General features: G+C 44.4%; 1 protein-coding gene across 9 annotated transcripts in view; it reads left to right on the top strand.

The window, feature by feature from the left end:
• The window catches only part of VPS53 (VPS53 subunit of GARP complex), a 63,574-nt gene that overhangs the window by 13,412 nt on the left and 27,393 nt on the right, over window positions 1-22,769 (top strand). For 7 of the 9 annotated variants that reach the window (XM_035889499.1, XM_035889507.1, XM_035889503.1 and 4 more), the window contains exons 3-11: window positions 3,978-4,064; window positions 4,344-4,459; window positions 5,610-5,729; window positions 11,516-11,594; window positions 13,258-13,401; window positions 14,568-14,710; window positions 15,402-15,543; window positions 17,115-17,216; window positions 20,735-20,829. In XM_035889499.1, coding sequence (XP_035745392.1) covers window positions 3,978-4,064; window positions 4,344-4,459; window positions 5,610-5,729; window positions 11,516-11,594; window positions 13,258-13,401; window positions 14,568-14,710; window positions 15,402-15,543; window positions 17,115-17,216; window positions 20,735-20,829 — 1,028 coding nt within the window. The remainder of the gene's footprint in view (window positions 1-3,977; window positions 4,065-4,343; window positions 4,460-5,609; window positions 5,730-11,515; window positions 11,595-13,257; window positions 13,402-14,567; window positions 14,711-15,401; window positions 15,544-17,114; window positions 17,217-20,734; window positions 20,830-22,769) is intronic. The other 2 variants (XM_035889500.1, XM_035889502.1) reach the window with 2 other exon arrangements.

The following is a 22,769-nucleotide window of genomic DNA, read 5'->3' as shown; positions in this document are numbered from 1 at the left end:
GTTCGGTCTCTCCCCCACGTCCCAGCCATGTTATTTTTCACAGCAGTGGGAGACCACAGTTCTTTAATCCATCAGACGGGGGCAGAGCACATGTTGTCTCATTTATGTTTTTCCAGAGTCTGTAAGGAGGTAAAAGCTACAAGAGTCAGGACCAGGTGATGACACCAATTCACCTTATTTTTGGCAGTTTTAAGCGTATGAGAACAAAATCCCATTTTACTTTGGGCAGTTTCTAGGTGGGGAGTTTGCCCACTGCTGCGGGTGCTGGTTTCCACCGAGCAGGGTGAGCAGCAGGAACATGTTCTTCAGGTGTAAACCAGTTTCCTGTAAACAGTCTCTGCTGGGTTTTGTCACAATATTATTAAATGGCACCATGACCCGTTAGAGAAATAGATTGAGTGTGGTTTCTTAACAGTGAGCAAAAGAAAAACTGCTGTTATGTGGGCAGCTAGAAATCCTCTTCAGGGCCTGGTTTGGGCCATCTGAGGATAAATTACGTGCCGTAACTTTGGAAAAGGTCCCTATATTCAAGTGGATGATATTCTGTCTCATGAGAAAAACAGATAAGACAGTTTTCCCTTTGTGGATAGGGATTTTAATGGCTGGAAGTCTTAGAGTTCGCCTTGGCAGTTGTGCTAAGGAGAGCTGCTGTGGCTGTTGTCCGAGCCTGCATCTGAAAAATTAGACCTAGGAGAGGTGAATGGGATCAGAGATGTGTCTAAGAAGCATACAGCTAGTTGGGGATTTGGGGGGGGTCCTGCTGCGTGTCTGCATTGTGCTGTTGTGCTGCATGGTGTGTAGGACCTCCCCAGGCTCCTATGATTCTATGATCATAGAATCATAGAATGGTTTGGGTTGGAAGGGACCTTAAAGATCATCCAGTTCCAAGGCCCCAGCCATGGGCAGGGACACCTTCCGCTAAACCAGGTTGCTCAAAGCTGCATCCAACGTAGCCTTGAACTTTTCCAGGGACTGGGGCATCCACAACTTCTCCGGACAACCTGTCCCAGTGCCTCAGCACCCTCAGAGTGAAGAATTTCTTCCTTATATCTGATCTCAGTCTTTCCTCTTTCAGTTTAAAGCCATTGCCCCTTGTCCTGTCACTGCATGCCCTTGCAAAAAGTCCCTCTCCAGCTTTCTTGCAGGCCCCTTTCAGATGCTGGAAGGCTGCTATAAGGTCTCCCTGGAGCCTTCTCTTCTCCAGGCTGAACAACCCCAACTCTCTCAGCCTGTCTTCACAGGAGAGGTGCTCCAGCCCCCTGATCATCTCCGTGGCCTCCCTCTGGACTTGCTCCAACAGGTCCATGTCCTTCTTATGTTGGGGGCCCCAGAGCTGGATGCAGTACTCCAAGTGGAGTCTCACAAGAGCAGAGCAGGGAGAATCACTTCCCTCGACCTGCTGGTCACGCTTCTTCTGATGCAGCCCAGGATACAGTTGGCTTTCTGGCCTGCAGGCACACATTGCTGGGTCATGTGGAGCTTCTCATCAACCAACATCCCCAATTCCTTCTCCTCAGGGCTGCTCTCAGTCCATTCTCTGCCCAGACTGTGTTTGTGCTTGGGATGCCCCAACTTGTGTGCAGGACCTTGCACTTGGCCTTGTTGAACTTCATGAGGTTCACACAGGCCCACCTCTCCAGTCTGTCAAGGTCCCTCTGGATGGCATCCTTCCTCTCCAGTGTGTTGACCGCACCACAGAGCTTGGTGTTGTTGGCAAAATTCCTGAGGGTGCACTCAATCCCACTGTCCATGTCACCAACAAAGATGTTAAATGGTGCCGGTCCCAATACTGACCCCTGAGGAACGCCACTTGTTCTCCACTTGGACATTGAGCCATTGACTTCAACTCCTTGAGTGTGACCATCCAGCCACCGAGTGGTCCATCTGTCAAATCCATGTGTCTCCAATTTAGAGACAAGGATGTTGTGTGGGACGGTGCCAAATGCTTTGCACGAGTCCAGGTAGATGACATCAGTTGCTCTTTCCTTATCCACCAATACTGTCACCCCATCATAGAAGGCCACCAAATGTGTCAAGCACGATTTGCTCTTAGTGGAGCCATGTTGGCTGTCACCAATCACCTTCTTTTCCATGTGCCTTAGCGTAGTTTCCAGGAGGATCTGCTCCATGATCCTTCCAGGTCCAGAGGTGAGGCTGACTGGCCTGTAGTTCCCCTGTCTTCCTTTTTTCCTTTTTTAAAGGGATCCTCTGTACTTTGCCTCCCAGTGGTTTTGCATGCGTGAGATCCTAAGTTGGCCTGAGATGATCCAAAGATTTAGTAAGTTTTGTGAGATTGCCTTGGCTTTGGATACGAAGCAGGGTAACATCTCTTTGGAGAATCTTTTTGTTGGCTGACTAAATCCTCATCTCTTCTTCTGGAGAATTCAGCAGCTCTGACTTCCCTAGGATCATGCAGAGAAATCAGCGTTTAACATCAGTGCTGAAGCAAGGGGAAACATAGCAATTGGCATCTGGGAAAAATTTCAGGTTGGCTTTTTTTTTTTTTTTTTACAGACCTGTCCAAATCTCAGAATATGCAGGACAGTTGCTGCTTGCTTAATAGCCCGCTTGAGTAATGTGCTGCAGCCGTGGTCTGGGACAGAGTACAAGAGGCTAGAGTTAAATATGTTGAAAGGAGCATTCTTTAGTTCTTTGGTTTGCACTTAATCCATGTGTCTTTAAATGGAAGAGAAAACTTTACTCTAAAAGGTGGCTAGGCTGGAGCCAAATGAGAAGGTAGGTGGTGGTGTTCATTTCTGATGCAGTTGTCCCCGCAGCACATTTCCTAGTGAACATGCTATATGATAGCTGTGTGACACTAATAGATAAAGTGTTAACTTTCACATGATTCGGGAGGTATTTTAGAGGAGGCTTTTTTTTTCCCCCCTCTGGAAAATGAATTATAAAACGTTTCCAACCTTTATACTTTTATTATAACGCAGCTACGTTCCAGCAAAAGCTCCTGGCAGATAGTTTGCTCATACGTTCCCAAATGAAGATGTGTTAAATTTATTTGCTGAAGGAGCTTGTAGCTTGCGCTGTAACCTTGGTCATGGGACTGGATATAAAAACAGAGGGAGAGAAGCCCACTTAACAGCGGGAAACAAAGTGGAGCTGGAGCTGGAAATGTTATCAGACTGGGAAGGCAAAACGTGTTGAATTACTTCAGAAGTCAGATTTTGGACATGTGATTTTGGACATGTGGCTTCAGTCATTGAATCCACGTGTAGCTCACGCTGGTTGTGTGAGGTCAGGATGCATCATGGTTGTGCAAAGGGGACCAGGTAATATTTTACCGCAAGCTTCTTGGGGCACCTGGTCCCCTTTGCTATTGCACAAAAATCCAGGCGAGGCCATTTCCCGTGCTCGACCCTCTTTACCTGCTAAACCTGTGCCCAGAGAGAGCCATTCCTCCTGCATGGAGGTGGGTGGGAGGCTGGCCTGCCCGCCCCAAAGGAGTCAGCAAATACACATCGCTGTTTTCCAACGGGATAATATCCTGCTAATTTAGTGAGGGGTGTAGGCAAGCACGCGGTGTTCTATGTGTAACACTGTGTATTTTTTATTTAGAATTAATTGTGAGCATAGAGGTTTTGTGGAGGTTTCATTTTCCTGCTCTAAATAGGTATCGATCAGGAGTAAGTTCTACATATTTTTCCACACTTAGCATGTCAAAATTTATTGCAGTAACCTTAAACCTATTTGTAGCTCTTATTACAGAGGTGCTTTCATTGCAAATCTCAATCAGATTTTGCCAGAGCGTTATTGTAAAACAGATACTGAAACCCTGGTCCACTCAGGTTAAATATCCCAAGGTGATACATTGACTTTTGATGCGCTGACCATACTTTCTTTGTAAGAAAACAGCTCCCCTCCACCGCCCCAGCCCAGGGGCTTCAGGGAGCCCCTGTGTATTTCTAAGAAAGTGAGAACTGAATGCAGGTTTTCTTTCCACTCTGACCTTGTTTCTTTTCCAGGCCCTGGAAGAAGCCCAGAAAGCCATTCAACAGCTCTTTGGTAAAATTAAGGATATTAAAGACAAGGCTGAAAAATCTGAACAAATGGTGAGCAGCAGTTTCTTTCTAGCCTTTGAAAGGGAGGGGGACACTGACTTTTGCTTCCAGTTCTCATTAAGACGGGAACATTTTTGTCTTTGGTCTTGCTGACTGGTTGGTCATTTACTGTCAAGCATGTGTTGAACCTGTACCCTTGTCTTCGCGTTAACGTGGCTGAGGAGCCAACATGCTTATAGTCCAAAGAGAGGAGAGAGCCCTTCCTACCCCCTTAAATTTTTGTTGCTGTGGTGTGATATTTAACTAGACTCTTGTTTTTTCCTTCGCTAGGTTAAAGAAATCACACGGGATATCAAACAGCTAGATCATGCCAAGAGGCATCTGACTACTTCCATCACCACCCTCAATCACCTGCACATGCTGGCGGGGGGCGTGGATTCACTGGAGTAAGTGTGTGAATTTTTAGTGGTACTTGGATGCCACTGCTGAGTTCTCAAGCTTGGTGCGGTGCTCTGAATAGGTCTGTAACAGCTGCTTGTTTTTCTGGAGGGACGTTTGCTGAATAAGTTGCAGTCTTGATTTTTGCTGGCAGATCCTTTCTGTGCTGCTCTGGCTGACCTGCAGCCTACATTGCTGTATTTAAGGGTTTGCAGCATCGATTGCTTGAATTGCTCTGTTGATCCTTGGCGATAAGGAAGGAGTCTGGCTTCGTGAAATAGTAAGACAGTCTGTGCAGTTAGGTATCCTCATTAGGGATGTGCCTTTCAGGGATTTGGGGGGATGTTTATGAGTGCCATGTCTTAAACTGGAATGAGATCTCTTTTTCGGAAAGGTCTAATCTAGTTCTGAGAATGAGTTCAGAGAAACCTTACAGCTTGTACTGTGTATGAAGTGGGTATGAAGTTTCTAATAATCCTTTGTGGGTTTTTTTAATGTGCTAGAGGAACACACAGGCTAGGGAAATCCAGTTTTTTACATATTGCATCTGTGAAGTTGTGAGACCCAGGCACAGCCTGTTCTTGGATTGTAGCAAATTCTGCACGAACACTGAGTTGTTAAGTGTTCAAAATTAAATTTTACTTAAGCTGCTCCATTGGAATGATCCTAAAGGATGAAATAAAAATAAATAAACTTGATTTTTTTTTTCTGTCAGTTCCCTGTGAAAGTTATTAACAGAAAAGTCAAGGCTAATAGCTTTTCAGCACAATGATCTCCTCCCTGTGAAGCTTTAACTCACACTTTGTGTGTGATGACGAATGGCTTAACTCAAGTCATTACAGTGAAATAACATTTACTGCCTCCGGACCCATACTGGGAAGTGGATGCATTCAGTAGTTTACATGTTCTTTGCCAAGTGTTGCTTTTGACATTTATGTTTTTTGAAGCATTGTTAGATGTGTGCTGGATTGGTTTATTTTAGGATCAGTTGAGTGAAATTTTAATGCTGCATTGGAATGTTAATGAAGAGTTGTGTATTTTAGAAAAATAAATGTCAATAGGGACCAGCATGACCCAGTGGGGATGAGGTAACCTGTGGAATTACCACCCAGGATTTTAATTGAACCTGCCTTTGTAAATCTTTCATTTCCTCTACAGGGCTATGACCAGGAGGAGACAATATGGGGAAGTTGCCAACCTTCTCCAAGGTGTCGTGAATGTGTTAGAGCACTTCAACAAATACATGGGGATTCCTCAGATTCGACAGCTTTCTGAAAGGTAAAATGATCAAACCCTGAGCACTCGCATGCCTGTTGGGAACGAAGGTTAAAAAATGCATTAGGCAGAATCAGTTTCTCAGTGCTGGACACGGTCCTTTGAGCTTCTTTCCAGCCAAAACAAACAGGTTAAAATTGGACACGGTTTGCTCGGATCTTGAGCAGCCTATTCTGTTAAATAACAGTAATCAGTATGGATGTAATTCATAAATGATCTGTGCTTCTTATTGACTGGCTTTTAATTTACCATAGGAGTTATCTGTGCAGTGCAAATTGGTTTATGTGATCTTCATGCACAGGTGTTTGTGGTGAACCCTGAGGTGATGCCTTCTCCTGCTTTCTTAACCTCAGTGATACAGTTCAGCAGCCTGGCATGAAGCAGAAATATATGCATTAACATAGTGGTGCTTGGGGCCCCTTTCTGCCCAGACGTGTGCCTTACTCCTGTCGAGTATCTGTCAAACTGCATAGCTGCCCAAAGGTTTAGGCAGGCAGGATTTCTTGTTCATTTGCTGAACTGAGTTATTCTGAGCACCTTGAGTTTCTTCTGCCAAAACTGGCTCCCATGGCCCAATTCTGCTGAGATTTATAGCAAATCTTCCCAAAACTGCATGCAGAACACTGGCTGCTCTAAGCATTTATGCTGAGCTTGTATAGTTTTGATTTTCTAACGTTTAATCTGGAGAGTTTTGGTGCAGCTCCAGCGGCGAGCGCCCACCATTCGCAGCAGTAGCCGGTGAAGGCTCAGTGGTGACTAAGCCACCACATCTCCTCGGGTCTTGGCTTCGTTTGGGATGTGACCGCTGGGTGTGGAAGGAACAAGGCCCTCCCTGTTCTAGGGTCCATTGTTGTCCCTGGCCAAAACTTTGTCTTCCTGCTTCACAGCGGGCTTTATTTCTCTTACATCACACACATGATGTTTGCTTAACAGCCTGCAGGAGCGCTGAGCACAGCTCAGAGGTGAAAACAGCTTATTAACGTTAGGGAGGAACCTTCTTAATGGTACAGCTGTACCTGACAGCATTGCTTTTCAGTGTGAAAATTGAAAATTTATCACCACCATCCTCTTGATGCCTGAGATGACTTTGCTCATTACAGAGGTACTTGACAGAGCCCTTCCAGGCACAGTAATTAATTTTTTTGGCGACTCCCTTTGCTAAGACAGCAGCTGGCTGCCTGTGCTCTTTAGTGATGGAAACAGTGTTTGAATGATTTGTTTGTAATATTTTCGTGTAAATCTGTTGGACTTTCTTTACGGTAGAGATACCTCTTCCAGAAAACCCAGATGGAATCCATGAGACAGAGCAAAAGAAAAATCCACTCTAAATCCAGAGAGAGAGATGGGGCCTTGTTTTAACAAAGCATTTGACCATAGGCATTTGCTTAAGTGAACATGAACATCAAGGAAATATAAACATGTGTCACTGCTTTTCTGAATTTAGGCTGTGTCTATTCCAACCTTATGCTCTGAAAGATAGCTTGCTTCATTTTCTTCCAGCGTGGTAATGCCCTTGGGCAGAAACCTTCTGTCATTGGCCATTTTAAGGCCAAATATAATTTAAGCCCCGGTCCAGAATTCTGGCTGGTTTTCCATTTCTGATGGATGATTATTTAATACTTTGTAGCTGCTGATAATTATAGAAAACAATTCATGCTGCTGCTAAAAGGCACAGTGGTTTCGAGTCACGCCAGAGAGACTGGCAAGGACGCGGAGGAAAACTTTTGTTTTATTCTCCCTTCAAGATAAGGATCTGAAAAGCTCAAGAAAGTCTGTTCCTCCTATTTTTAGAATTGCCTCGGCAGGGTTTTCCTTCCAGTGTTTACACAGGGAGAGTTGCACCATCTGGTAGCGATAGAAGTGGCTGCTTGTGGGGCGAAAGGAGAGCTGCACCCAGGGTGTTGCTGGGATCTCTTTACTGCTTCGACATCCAGGCAGCAAATTACTGCGGGGAGGTCTACGGCACAGTAATACCTGCCTTGGAGTTTGCCTATGCGTGTACGTATTAGGGCCCAATTTGGAGTTGACTTTTCTCTCTCTGTGCTTGGAAATAGTTTTCGTGATTCATGAAACATCAAAGGAAGTTTGCCTGGCTTCTCGCAGTGCTATTTTTAGATGGTGAAATTGCTGGGGTTTGATATCTCCTGAATTTGGTTTAATGGTACAATTGAAGCCTTTTGGATGTTTGCAAAGGCAAGAAATGCTTTAGTAGAAGTTGGCACAGACCTGTGACAGTAACGTTTGCAAAGGCAAGAAATGCTTTAGTAGAAGTTGGCACAGACCTGTGACAGTAACCGAAGTCTATTCTATACAATAAGTCTATTATATACACTGCTAAACGAGCAGATTCTGTTGCTTTTTTTTAATAAAGAGCCTCTCTTTCTTGGTGTGAATGGAGTGAAGCCAAATACGAATGGGAAACCATGGGAAGGAAAAGTGTCTCCTCGGTGGTGTTGGATGTGCTCTTTGTCATGGGGTGTTCAGTTTTGGTTCCTGCTCCTAGATGCTGTGAAAACCAACAATCTGGTTTTGATGTTGCTTTTCACCTGTTCTGTCCCTTTGAAAATAACCAAACAAAATCCCACTGTAAGCATTCATTGGAAACCTGGGCTGAATCTCAGTTGGTTGGCTTCTTGTGCTGCTCCTGTTGAGTATTGATGTGAAAATGTCACAACTCGCATCCAAACGTAAATATTTTCCAAATCGTGTTCCTAAAACAACTTCTTCTGTGGTGCATTGGAAATTGTTTGTTGTAGTAAATAAGAATATTTTGTTGTCTCTCAATCCTCTTCTGTTTTCTGTGGGGAGGGAGCGTACAGTTGGCAGGCACAAACCCACCCATGAAAGTGGTGGAGAAAGCCTAGCAGAGAGTGGAAAAAAGCCTGGAAAGTATTTAGGAGAAAGATGATTATAAGTTTGCCACAGAAAAACAGGCTAGCTCAGCCTCTTTTTATCTCAGCAAGCTGCCAGGTGTGGTCTAAGATTTCTGGTAGCTTTGGCGAAAGGAATTGCGGTTTCTAGTAATTTAATGTCATTTGAAACATAACAGTGGGTTTTCTTGTTTTTATTTTTTTAAAGGCGGGGGAAACCGAGAACAAAAGCCACTAATAATAAAACAAAAGTCAGAGAAACTAAAATCACTAATACTTGGGTAACCAAAGGTTTTGGCACATGCAAGCAACCCCAGGAAAAGGCAATTCCCTGCTGTGGCGAGCCAGGACGGCTGCTGCGATACCCTAGCTTTTTTTAGGAATCTAGTCTGGGAAAGGTATCCTTATCCAACCGACCGTAGGAGAGATCCTAAATCAGTTATCGGGGTTGCTGAGCCTTAGTGGGTAATTCGCTTTCTGCGAGTGGTTAAACCCACGCTCTTAGGTGTGCAGAATCGGTCCTTCCGCGGTGAACGTGAGTGAAGTGAGCCCTGGGGTCGAGGCTTTTACTGCTGCGGTTTCTATTGCATGAAGATGCAGTTGTGTCCCTGCTCATTGCAGAGGGGTTGGACTAGATGACCTCTAGGGGTCCCTTCCAACTCAAAACACTCTATGATTCTATGAAGCTTTCCATGGGGAGCAATAATCTCCAGTTGATAAAGCGAGTGCCTTCCTGTGTTCTCTGCCTAAAGCAACCACTCTGTAAGGAGATGGCGTAAACTTTTTCATGTTTCTGGTTGCATGCTCATGGAAAAAAATAATTGTGCGTGTGTGTGTGCTCATGTAAAGAGTGGTGGTTAGTGCGAGGGCAGCGAGGGGCCCTGTCATTGCTCACACATACCTAAACCTTTGGCTACTTTGATATCTCTGCCCTATCCCTATCTTATAAAATATGGGAGGAGAAAAAAGCACTAAAACTCATTTTCCCTGTTTGCTTTTGAGAGATTTTTAAGCAGGACAGATCTTTAAAAAAATATATATATGTCTTTTTATATCCAGTTCAGCAAGGCATTTCCTGCAAGTTTCTTAATTTAAGGGTATTAGAATCCCCGTTAAGACTACCCTTAAGTACTTTCCTGAATCGGAGCCTAAAACAACAAAGCCCGCGGACAGGGCTTTCAACTGCTTGACAGTGCCTCGCTTAAATTTGTTGAGTCTTTAGGAATCTGGCTGCCGCGCTTTTCGGTGCTCCACTGTGCTTGCGCTGCAGCTGTCGTCAGATGGGAAGGTCCCTGCGCCCGGTGGCGAGGAAAGAAGTACCACGGCCGCTACATCCAGTTTATACACAACTCATTCATTCTGTGACTCCTAATACTAAAGACTTCTTGTTTCTTGGTTATTTAAAAGAGAAATTTTTTCAATCCATGTTTAGTGGCTTTTTTTTTTATTCTTTTTTTCCTCCTTTTTCTTAAGGATCAAAGGTTTTGGTTCTGCTTTCTCACACGAGTTCCTAGTGCTTACTCATGCAATTAAAGCAGGATTATACCTGTAGTTGTGGCTGCTGGGCTGGGTTCCCCCTTAATGCTTAAATTTCCCACTCCTCCTATTTTTATATATTAGTGAATCCCTTTTGTTTCACAGTTAGGAAGGTGTTAACTGGGGATCCATACCTGGAAGAGGAGAGGCGTTTCTAAACATTCCTGGGAAGCAGAGAGCTTAAGTGAGAATTATGTTTGACATTGCAGACAGGAAGTTTTGCCAGCAAAATCCCCGTTAAAAAATCCTGGATAAGGCAGGTCATACATACAGTTAAATCACGGAGATAAAGTTATATTTCAACCATTAGTTTTGAAGGACTGGAATTTTTTGCATTTGGCACCATTAAAGAATCCGGCTTGTTCTCCAGCACTGTCAGGTCATCTCGTAGTGTTTCGCTACTAATGGACCTCAAATGGGAAGATTAAAGACACAGATCATTCCTTGATAAGGTTGAGGAGTCTTATACAACAAAAAAAAAAATCCCAAGTCTTCTCCCCACAGTCTGAACAAACATTTTCACAGAAGTAAATGTAGCCGCTCTCTCTAACGTATCAATCTCAGTGGAAAAATCCACTGCTTTGAATGATCAGCTTAGACCTTAAAGCGTTTCCAGTATAATAAAAAGTGATGGAAGAATTCAAGGGCTGCAGAGGGATATAAGTGCCTGACTGTTTGTTTTGGCTCTTTCTAATATGTGTAGGCATTTCCATTTCCCTAGAAGTATCAATTAAGCTGTATTGACTTTTATTTCTGGAAATTGGAAGCTTTATTCTCTCGGCTAAATAAAGAACAAGATTGTGGTTTGTTCAAAAGACCTTTGCTCTTTTATGCTTCTTAAGACGTGGAGGATTTATAGGATAAAATCACAGCCAAGAGTGTTCACATGGATGCATTTAAAAGGAGGTCAGTGCACCTGGAACTGTGAAAGGTTCACGATGAAGATTGAGACATTGGGAAGCTCTTTATATGTTAGAAACACTCTTTTGTTGAAACGTGATCAACGTACATGAATGTAAAGATAAATTGATCAATTGGGATTAAAGGAACCCTGCTGATTTCTCAGCTGATTAACTGGCCTGTATTAAAATACTAAATTGCAGCAGGGCAAGAGCATCTGAGATGGGTTCTGCTACAGCTCAGGGATCAATGCTGTAGAGCTGGAGTTGTCATCCCAATATCATTCATGGAGCAAATGCTCTCCCAGTTTTGGCACACAGGCCTTCTTACCGTGAATGTTTTTCTTTAGCGTGCTTTTTTTTGTCCCTTAGAAACGTTTGTGTAGCTGTTAGTGTTTCAGTCCCCTTCGTAAAGTTTGCAGACAATGAAACGGAAAAGTTGTTGTACCACCGACAAAGCCCTTGCATCTTCTGTCCTCATCAGGGTGAAGGCAGCACAGAATGAGTTAGGACAGCAGATCCTGGCTGACTTCGAGGAAGCCTTTCCTTCTCAAGGTACAAAGGTAAAGTTCTCGCTTCCCCTCTTCCTCCCATTGACAAGTGCTGCTGCAAACTAGTCAAGATGATTGTCATTGGGTCTAATCTCATTTTACATCTAGATTTGGTCTCTTTGGTTCAGGAGATATTTTAGAAAGCAAATGGGTCTCCCAAGCTGTAGTGCGCTAGGTGTATTTCTCGCTGTTTCCATCGCGTGAATGTGGGAGTGAAATGGCACCCTTCCTCCATCACGTTGCGCACACCTATTGCTGTGAGGTCTGCAAGCCAGGCGAGGAATGGCCCAAGCAATTCATGTGCAGCCCAATAGACCAAAGTGGGGCTCCCTTGGCATCTCACCCAGGTTACTGGTTATTTGTTGGACACAGAAGGCTCGTGTTGTGTTTAGGGAAAGCCAAGCACAGGCTGGCTGTTGACATGCTTGCCAACAAATTTGTCTCTGGTTTACTCAGACAGTACAGATACAAATCTGGGCTAGGGCTAAGGCACCAAGTGTGCTTCCCCAAAATTATGCATCCAAACAATTGCAAACAATATGGGGGGTAGGTGTGAATTTGAATTTATTTAAAAGAAAACATGAGTTCTGTCTTCCAAAGTACCAGCTCTGCTGGTTTCTTCATAAAACTAACAAGTACAGAAATGAGGAAACTATTCGGAACAGATCCTTGATGAAAGGCAAATCAGTGTCCACATAAAGCAGCATCAGAAGAGATTTTTTTTTAAAAAATGTTTCTAAATTTTCTGTCTTCTCCACTAACATCATGGTATGCACCAATACAGACCAGCAGATGCTACTTTGTGTTGCAGATCTCTAGGCTGCTTTTTGCCCCATTCATTTGGCCTTCAGGTTTGCAGAAAAGGGGATTGCTCGTCCCATTTGTCAGCTGTTTCTCTTGGCTGTTCCTCAGAATATCTAGGCTGATGAAAGGCTCTACAGAAGTGACGGGACAGCAGTTCTTGCTGTAGATGGAGCTGGCTGCTCCTCTTTGGTAGGGAGCTTCTTAAAAGAAAACATGAGTTCTGTCTTCCAAAGTACCAGCTCTGCTGGTTTCTTCATAAAACTAACAAGTACAGAAATGAGGAAACTATTCGGAACAGATCCTTGATGAAAGGCAAATCAGTGTCCACATAAAGCAGCATCAGAAGAGATTTTTTTTTTTAAAAAATGTTTCTAAATTTTCTGTCTTCTCCACTAACATCATGGTATGCACCAATACAGACCAGCAGATGCTACTTTGTGTTGCAGATCTCTAGGCTGCTTTTTTGCCCCATTCATTTGGCCTTCAGGTTTGCAGAAAAGGGGATTGCTCGTCCCATTTGTCAGCTGTTTCTCTTGGCTGTTCCTCAGAATATCTAGGCTGATGAAAGGCTCTACAGAAGTGACGGGACAGCAGTTCTTGCTGTAGATGGAGCTGGCTGCTCCTCTTTGGTAGGGAGCTTCCTGGCCATTGAGCTATAGAACAACTTTACTGCCAGTGAAATGGAAGCAGCTCAGTTTTCATCCAACAGAAGAAAGGTGTCTTGAGTGATAATAAAGAGTAGTAGCAGAAGCATCAAAAAGAGAAGAATAATGGGAAAGGATAAAAACAAGATAACCTGGATGCAGTACAATTTACAATCACCCATTCAGCTATTTGACCTTAAATCATTTGTTCCTGTTTATTTTGATAGAGGCCTGGTGGACCCAGCAATGTCCTACGTGATGCGTGTCTAGTCGCCAATGTCCTGGATCCCAGAATCAAACAGGAAATCATCAAGAAATTTATTAAACAACACCTCTCAGAGTATCTGGTCCTTTTCCAGGAAAACCAAGATGTAAGGGAAGCTTAGCGGGCTACGTTTGGATTTCACGTTTTGCTCTGCTGGCGTTCACAAAGTTCACGTTTCCACAGGTTCCTGTGGTGAAATGTTTCTAACCCGGGGGCTCGGAAGCAGTGACTTGCGGGTGTGATCTGGACTGGCCGATGAGTTGGGAGTCAATGTCGTCTCTGCCAGGATGACCTCCTCCCACCTTAGACCTCGGTTTCATAGATCAGCACTGGGAATGTTTTCCCCCTGTATAGTAAATAAATAAATTCAAGTTAGATATACTTTTGGCCCTTTAAAGGGTTGAAAATTTAAACTTTGAAATTGCAAACCCAAAAACTTTGAAAAACAACCACACCTCCCTCCCCAAACAAACAAAAAAATCCCCCAAATGCCTCAAACGGGGTGGAGGGGGGGATTTCCAGGAAGTGGATTAATCTTTGTAGCTAATTTTTAAACTTCCTGTCCTGATGCTAACAGCTTTTAAAAAATTTATTATAATCATCTTGGATTTGGAAAAAAAAAACCACAAAACAAACCAACCAAAACCAACATTGGATCAAAATGTATTTTAACAATTTTGAAATTTTGACAGTTCAAGACAAAAAGGAGAAAAAGGCTAAACCGCTTCATTTTAAATAACATTTTTCCATCAAAGTTTTTTTGATTAATCTTTCTAATTTTTGACCAGAAAGCACTAATATTGCAGGGAAGAAAATCCCATCCTGCTCATGTTGTAAGAATTCCTGTAGAAGTTTGTGGATCCACGGTCTCCAGAACGTGAAAACCAGCTGAACGCTGAGAATTCAGGAATTCCTGCGTTCTCATCTCACTGTGGACTTTACCTTCTCTGTCTGTGAAACAAAGAGGGTGGGATCAAATGAATTATTATTGGATTGAGTTTTCAGTAGTACCTACATGATTTAGGAGTACTGTTATCCTCATTTTCAACAGAACTTGCTCTCTTAATTCGCACAAGATTGGGTTTTCAGTCTGGCATGTGTTTAAGCACTTTGAAGAATGACTGTTAGCGTTCAGAGTATTATTAATAGTGGTCAAGTTAGCTTTGATCGATAGCCCAAGCTCCTCTGCGAAACTGTGGCGGCACAGTTAAGCAGTCAGGCTGAGTATTAGCAGCTGCTGCTGCTAAAAATGTTGTTCTCCATCTTCTTCAGGTGGCCTGGCTGGATAAGATTGACCGGCGCTACGCTTGGATAAAGCGTCAGCTGGTGGACTATGAGGAGAAGTACGGGCGCATGTTCCCCCAGGAGTGGTGCATGACGGAGCGCATCGCTGTGGAGTTCTGCCACGTCACGAGGTGGGCATCTGGGGAGCTCACGATGCTTCCCGGCAGAGCTGCCTTCCTTAAAACAAAAGGTTGGCTTGTCGTTCGCCAAACTGATCGTATGTCCATAGGACTTTAAAGGCAGTCTTCAAATATCTGTGTAGGATTGCCCATGGTTAAAAGCAAGTGAAGAATGAAAACCCCGAGAAGCTTCACTAAAACTGCATGTACTGTTGAGAGAGTGAGATGATGCGGAAGTCAATTTTCAATGTAACAAAGGCAGAAGTCAGTAATATTAGAGGCCAGGTGGAAAAAACGTGAGCTGACTCTGGGTGTGACTGCCCCGGACCATGCTCTTTGCCAGCCAGAGATGTGGGACCAGAGGAAGGTGCCAGCTTGAGCCCCAGTAGCACCATTGCCTTTGTGCTGGGACCCCACTTGGAGGCACTGTGCTTCCCAAGGTTTGATACTGTGGCCTTCCCTGGCTGCAGTGATGTGCTGGGTGTTAGGAGATGGGGTCCCGTTACGCACAAAGCTCTAAATAACTGTGGTTATGTTTGAAATGTGATCCGTAAAGCGGTTGTGTGTTAAGAGAGCATCTTAGGAATTAGCTCGAATTTTGTGATGAAAGTATCTCTAGGGAATAGGCTGAATTACAGTCTTACGTTTCAGATCTTTATAGAAAACCACATTTGTTTTTTCGGTTTCCCCCTCTCTTTTTCAGGACAGAGCTCGCTAAGATAATGCGCACAAGAGCAAAGGAGATTGAGGTGAAATTGCTTTTGTTTGCAATTCAGAGGACAACCAACTTTGAAGGACTTCTGGCTAAACGCTTCTCCGGTTGCACTCTAACTGATGGGACAGTGGTAAGGGAATTTCTGAAGACCAACCCTTTAGTCCACAGCTGCTTTGGGAGAAAAAAGCCCCCTCTCACACATAGCTATGGTAATGGGAGACTGCAAAAAGTGTCACCTGCAGCCTCCTCTTGCGCTGGCAGGTCAGGGTGTTTGGTGTGGTTAGGTTGTAATTGGGAAGGTGACTCTTGATCTTGCAGAATGTGGCCGAGAGGATGGCACAGGGCTCACAAGAAGGAGAGTACACTGGTTGTGGACTTTTTTTGGTTCTCCTGGGCCCTGTGCTGTTTGCAACTGAAGCCACATTGCTGTGGAGAACCACAAAGTAATTATGGCATGGTGACTGCATTATAATGTTTGTTCTCTGCATGTCAGTGACACATTAGAACTAAAAGTCCCCTCTTCTCTTCATTTCTAGTTACCACACGTTCACCGCACGGTACCATCGTTCAATCCCACATTGTCTGTTGGTTTAGTCTTACTTGCAGGGCGTTGGTAACTTCTACTGTTCAGTGTCTCATTTGGTAGATTATAAAGGCAGAGCCAAGAGAAACAGCTCAGTGAATATCTCTGGGGTCATCTCTGTGCTTTTTCTGCCTGAAATCTCAGCCAAGAGCTCTGCCAGCCAAGTGCCCTGGGAGCACAGAGTCCACGTGTGGCTCAGAAGCCACTGGTTTGAGGTTGGCTTCTCTGTCCAGCTGGTGTCTTGAAGCCTCCTTGGATGTGATAATTCAGCCTATGAGGCAAGCCTGCGGGACCTGTTTGTAATTTGTTGTGGATCAGTAGGTGCCGCTAATTAATAAGGGAAGTCCTCTAAGGTTCTCCTCCTGGCTGAATTTAGATCTCTCAAGAACATGGCTTTCTTTTTCTGACAAATTTCATATGAAACTTTCAGCCTTAATTAAATTGGCGTCACTGGGTTGTTATCCCTTTGGTGAAGGTAGGCACGGAAGCTGTTAAAACTGACAAAAACAGAAGGGGTGTGTGTGTGGCTTGAAATAAAAGAAAATCCTCTCCTGTGCCCCTTTCTGAGCAGCCTAGAGGCTATGACACTGGATGTCATCATCTGACCTGTTTTATACACAAAATGAAGGCCATAATTATAAGTGGCGCTCTGGTGAGTGCACGGTGGGACAAGGAGTCTGATGGGAGCAGTAACACGGGATTTACTGTGGCAGCAGAGTGGTGGGGCCTGCTGTCATGGGTCCTCCCCATGGAGAACACATGCTCTGGAGTGCGTGGTTTGAGAGAGTGGAGATTCGGTGCTAGTCAAAGTGCCCCTTCCAGGGACGACTCGGGCAGAGCGGGTGAGCGTGGGCGCAAGAGCAGCGGGTGGTAAGAGGGTGCTGAAGATAAAGTGTGCTGGTGGAGAGGGAACTAGACTCTAGCCCTGTAGTAGGAGGGCATACACTCCAACCGTGATGGAGAGGCCCTACCTGGCACCCTGCAGTCTCCTCTGTGCTTGGAGAAGACAAACCACTGTGCAGTGCTTCGAAGGGCTTAGTAAAGCAAAACATGGATGCAGCTGTGTGCCAGAGGGGAGAAAACAGACTGTTCTCTAAGGAGCTTGCTCTTTTTAACAGAAGAAGCCAGAAGTGCCACCTCCCTCCACCAACCCATTCCTGGAGGATGAAACTGGGACGGAGACAGATGAGATTGTGATCGAGAAAAGTGATATGGACAAAGTAAGTCTTTGAAGTTCTCCCGTTGTCAGTGAGGCAGTCTCTGTGTCGAAATCTCTGGTGGTGCCTAAGCCTTTCCCATCACATTGATTTGAAAGGCTTGTTTCACAGCAATTAATTTAGCACAGTTTTGATCCTCTGTGCAGCATACAGCTCCCAGTACGACCGTGGTTTGCTCTGGCTCGCTTCGCTGAAACCAAAGCAATCTTTATTTCAGTTAATAGTGCAAAGGCAATCCTGCCACATGAGAGTGAGTTGGATTCTGTTCTAGCCCATGCAGCAACAGCTCAAAAGTAACTACAGGATTTCTGTCAAAGAGAGATGGACTAGCATAGTTGGCTTTTCAGATCCCAGAAGCAGCTCCCGCTGCAAGCAGTTGCAATTCATATTTTGCCTTGTCAGCCAAGCAAACTTAAGTCTGGAGTCACCAGGCAACTCATTGAACTTTCAAGTGTCAGTTTTAGATTTGCACTCCAAATATATTACTTCTGGGATTTTTATCTCTATAGAGCTTTTCATCCGTTACCTCTGCAAAGCAGGTGACGCCTAGCCACTTGTAAAAGCATTGGGTCTCCAAAGCCCTCTGCAAACATTAAAGGAGTGAATAGTAAATGCAACTGTTTTAATTGGCACCGATATCAAAGCCTGTAAGCCCCATATTTTTTACTCACCAGACGGACGTTTTCTAAGTGTTCAATTGTAAGTTGCTTTGGTTGGTAAAACAGGCCATTTACAGGTGGTATCCCGATGGATGACCAGGGCCCTAGGACCTACTCAGGTCCATGCCCCTGGGGAGATTGGGGGGTGGTAGCTGGCGCACCGCATCCCCTCCAGATTTTCGCATGAGCAGGGCAGCCCTTTGCCTTCCACCCACAGCAGAAGTCCTGAAACAGAATGGTTAAGCAAAGTTTTGCTCTTCCATTCAGATACAGCTTGGGCAGTTGGTATTGGCTGCACTTTATCAGTGATCTGGAAGACAGAGATTGGGAATTTGGGGAGACACGTGTGTGGTGTATTTTTTGTGAAGAGCTTGCTCTCCACTGTCTGTAATGGCTGGGAGAAGGTTGGCTCTGATGTGCAGTGTTTGGATGAAAGGACATCCTTGGAGAAATCAATGGTGCTAGAAGGCAGGTGAAGAGATAATTGCAATAATTAGGCTGCTTGGGGCTGGTTTTATTGAGCAGTAGAATGCACTGCTCTGGCCAGAAGTAGTTCGGGTGCTTCTGAGGAAGGAGCTGCCCTGCTCCCGGTACGTGGGGAGGCTGGTTTGAAGCCAGCCATTGAGCCATCCCTTTGCAATGCTGTTTGTGGCGAGGTTGCCCTCTCTTTCTGGGTACGCCCTGTGTTAACGCTCACAACGCGGAGCTGGGCTCTGCTGCCAGGATGGCTGCCCCACAGGCGCCTGCCTGCCAAATGGGAGCCCCGTAGGCTCCAGTATTTCAGTTTCAGAGCGCCAGCGGCTGGTGGTTAGTGCTGGTGAGTTCACGTTGGATGTCTCATCTTGTGCTGTCACCCGCTGAAGAAGAGAAGGGACAACAAGAGTTGAAGATGAAGAGTTTTGAGTGGTAGAGCTCTTCCAAGACATTAGTCCTGAGAATTCAAGATGCTTGGGAGTGTAAGAGGGAGCACAAGAGTTTTTTGGGGGGGGGGAAATCCATGTTAAAAAAGAACCTCTTTTAGTGATCCTAGCAGTTCGATTTAATCTGTTTACTTTGGATAGTAATGAAAGGAAACTGGGCCAGCTGCAGACCTCCTTACTGTGACAACAGTAACCTTTTATTATTTCCATCAAACTCAAGGAGGAAATAGCTTAAACATCTGCAGTTTTTGGACAGGCTTGCACACTCAGAAATACAGCTTCACTGCTACTGTTAAAAGATTTAGTATTCTCTCCACCAGACATGCTGGGAGCAGCATGATGCAAAAACACAGGCGCACACACAGAAAACCAGTCCTGCATTAGGAGCTGTCTCTTCCATAATCATAAACATCGTGAATCTGCAACCTTGCGTTGGTGCTGCCATCCTGGAGACTTGGTGACTGGAAGGTTTCTGTAATTACCACCTATTGTTTTCCTCCGGGCTCCGATGAGCGTGTGCATCCGGCAGAAATGGGCAGGCACTGGCAAAGGGGCTGGGGCGGAGAATGCTGGGTAGTGGCTCTCTCCCAAAGCTGTAAAAACTTACATTCTCCAGTCATGCTCTTAGTGAGAAGGTTAATGAAGCCAGTCTCATGGAGGTGGTCTGGTCTCCATAAAACCATTGGCTCACTTGAGGTTTGTAGCCGTATGTTCATTGTGTCTTTAAGTCTTAATTATTTCTGAGAAATGCTTGCCTTGTCATTCTTTGCTGTTTCTGCAAACAACTTCAGGCCACCTCCTCTGTCATTTAGGAGAGTATGTCCTTCAGGCTCTCTTGTTTTGCTTTTCTTATGCTAAAAAGAAAAAAAAATCAGCTGGAAAAATTCATATCTTCATTGGCTGGGAGCTGATCCTGGAGAGAGGCAAGAATTCCATTCCAGAATCACCGCAGCCCTCTTTGCAGGCAGTGAAAAATTGTCAGCTTGCTGGCAAGCAACAAGAAAATTTGTCTATCAGTAAAAAAAAAAAAAAAAAAAAATCTAGCTGTAGGGCAAAGATGAGCTTAAAGGCCCTGCCCAGCCTGGTACTTAAACACACACAGATTTAAGCATATGAGTAGTCCCAGTGGCTTCAACGAGATGTGCTTGGCCATGGTGTAGAGTGCAGCACTAAGCTAAAATCGGAGTAAACCGGATGGCTCCCAAATGGCGTATATGCTTAATGCTCTAAATGTGATTTTAAAATAGAAGTCTTTGCATCCCCAGAAACATGTTTCACAGTGAAAGCAGTCCTGTAATGTTGCCTGTACGATTCCAGCTCCTCCAGTAACTACGTCTGTTTATCTAAATAAAATTCATCCAGATGAAGTCTGTAACTTTGAGTTATTATCTTTAATGTTTTAAAACGTAGGGATTTTTTCAATGTTGCTTCCAAATAACTAACTGCTGCGTTTCATTTCAGAGGTGATTAGTGGAGTCTTGTAACTGCTCAAAGAGTTCAGCTAGGTTTTATTTACAAACTGCATTAGGATTCTTCTACTGAAATTGTTTGCATGGAGCAGATTCGCTCTAAGGCTAAGAATATTTTACAAGTGAAAAGATAATTCCTTGGAATATTAACAGCTCTGCAAGAGCAAGGGAAGACTTGGACGCACTAACACTGTATATAGAACAGAATCATAGAATCAGTTAGGTTGGAAAAGCCCTTTAAGATCATCAAGTCCAACCGTTCCCCTAACCCTGCATCCCACCACTAAACCCTGTCCCTAAGCACCTCATCTGCCCGTGATACACTGTTGGTTACACGCCTTTGATTATTTGACAGCAAATTTGTGTATTGTAATATTTGTAAAGACTTAGATCCTTCCGCATTGTTACATTACTATTTCTCCTAGGTCTTACAGGGCAGGTATGAAACCAACACTCTAAATGTTTTCTTACAGCCAAAGAAGCCAAAGGTCCCTGACAATCCTTTCCATGGCATTGTTTCCAAGTGCTTTGAGCCTCACCTTTACGTGTATATCGAGTCCCAGGACAAGTGAGTAACCAGCGTGGTCTTTTGTGTTTTTTGCTTTTGAACGCGTATTACAGTTGGATTGTACTGCATTCTGCACTCAAGCTGCAGGAAATTAATTTCTTGGAAGTCTGCTTTCTGATTTCATTGGGAACAATACTCCTGGTTCACGAAAATTAGAATGAGTGGGACCTTTACTTGGGCAAAACTGAGCGTTCAGAAGGCTGTGGATATTGGTTTCATCTGTAATTGCAAAGGCCTGCAGGAATGATGCCCACTGCCTTTCTGCGGAAGAGGCTTAGTGTTTCTGAAATTGCTTCTGTTGCCTCTGCAATTCCCACTGCAGACATACGCCTTTCTTTCGTCTCGTGTCTTCCGCAAATAGTAGGTTTGCTTTTTCTGTAAAATACACATGTGGCTTTGTGGCAGAGGAGTTTCAAGATTTGCTTTATAGAAGTAAGTTATTTGAGATCCTTAGATGAAAGCTGCTGTAGATGAGCTGGCTGTAAGATAACATTATCATCGCTCACAGATTGGGGCTTTAGCAGAGGCTTTAATCCCTAGAACCCTTCTTCATCTTCCTCTTTGACTTGCAGCAAAATAACTTGAATGAAAGGAGCTTTCAGCTTGGAGCTCTGAGAAGTTTTTAGAGCTCTCACCACACTTTCCTGTGCACCTCGATTCACACCAGGGTTTAAATAGCATCTCTGTAACAAATGCAGTGCCAACTGGGAGAGGAGATAGTTGAAAAAGGTTTAATACAGTCTTTCTAGTGCAGGTTAGTGGCTGGAAAGTAGAAAGAGGTCCCTGTCTCGTGCAACTCATCCGTCTGTGCCCTTCTATCTTCCAAGGACTTACACATGAGAGAGCGCATAACTCTCTCATAGTGTCCTGATTTTGTCCAAACTCCAAGATAGCCACCTTGAAAAAGGTTTCCTGTGCCCATTAACCTTCTCTGCTTAAAATAAATAAATAAAAAACCTCTCACACACTGGTCTGTCATGCTGGGTTTAGGTTATGTTCTGCAGTATAACAAAGAGAAACAGATATTTCCCCCCCCTGCCCTCAGCCAGCTGAGCACTAATGTGTTTGAATATTTCTTCCCTTCTCACTGGGGGCCATTTTAATCCCCGTTTTGGTAATTCTACCCCACTGCACTCCTAGCCCTTTCAGTTGCTTCTTTTTTTTTTTTTTTCTTTTCCCTTTTCCTTTACAATCCTGAGATGTTTTATATTAGCTTTATAGCCACAGGCTGCAAGGAGTTCAAAGAAAAACTGCCACAGTATTCCCTATGCTGCCCTGACTGCCAAAAAATTGCTTTCCTTTATGATTTTCTCTCTTCTTCCCCCTTTGATTGAACTTCTGCAGAATCTGTTGCTGATGTCTGAAAATGAGGAGCTGCTTAGATAATTAATTGTATGTTTGGGCTCTGAATAGTGAGAGTAGTGTGACAGTTTTGTTCATCATTGCCTTAAGTCTATGGCAGAAAGCAGCCTGGACCTTTAGTCCTGAACAATTGTTTCCATACCCATTTAAAGAAGCACAGTGCCAAAATCTGTAGCAATTTAAGAGGAAACACCTAAAAGAAGGACTTTAAAGATGCTGCTCTCCACCCTGAGGTGCAGCGTAAATATCGGATGTCTTAACAGCGAAGCAGATTTTATTTCTGCCCCTTTGGGATATGTGTCTTTGGCCTCTTCTTTGTGGTCTGTCGGAGCAGCGGGAGCATACAGGTGAGAGCTAAGCCCTTCTGGTGGAGTAAAGGAAGAGCTCTGTCAGGTCTGCAGAGCCGTGGTTAAGCGTGCTAAAATGCATGCCTGCCTCCAGATTGTTTGGAAAACCAGCACTTTCTATATGTGGTGTGTGTTTGCGGCCTCATGAGCAAAGGGGCTTCCAAAACACCCAGCCCTTGGAAACTATCCCACAGGTGGTGCGGGTGTCTCAATGCCTTTGTCCTTCCCCAG

This window comes from Egretta garzetta, unplaced genomic scaffold, assembly GCF_000687185.1.
Source record: "Egretta garzetta isolate BGI_Z169 unplaced genomic scaffold, ASM68718v1 scaffold112, whole genome shotgun sequence".
NCBI lineage: Eukaryota > Metazoa > Chordata > Aves > Pelecaniformes > Ardeidae > Egretta > Egretta garzetta.
The sequence above is the reverse complement of the archived record's forward strand: the minus strand, read 5'-3'. Positions and strand labels throughout refer to the sequence as shown.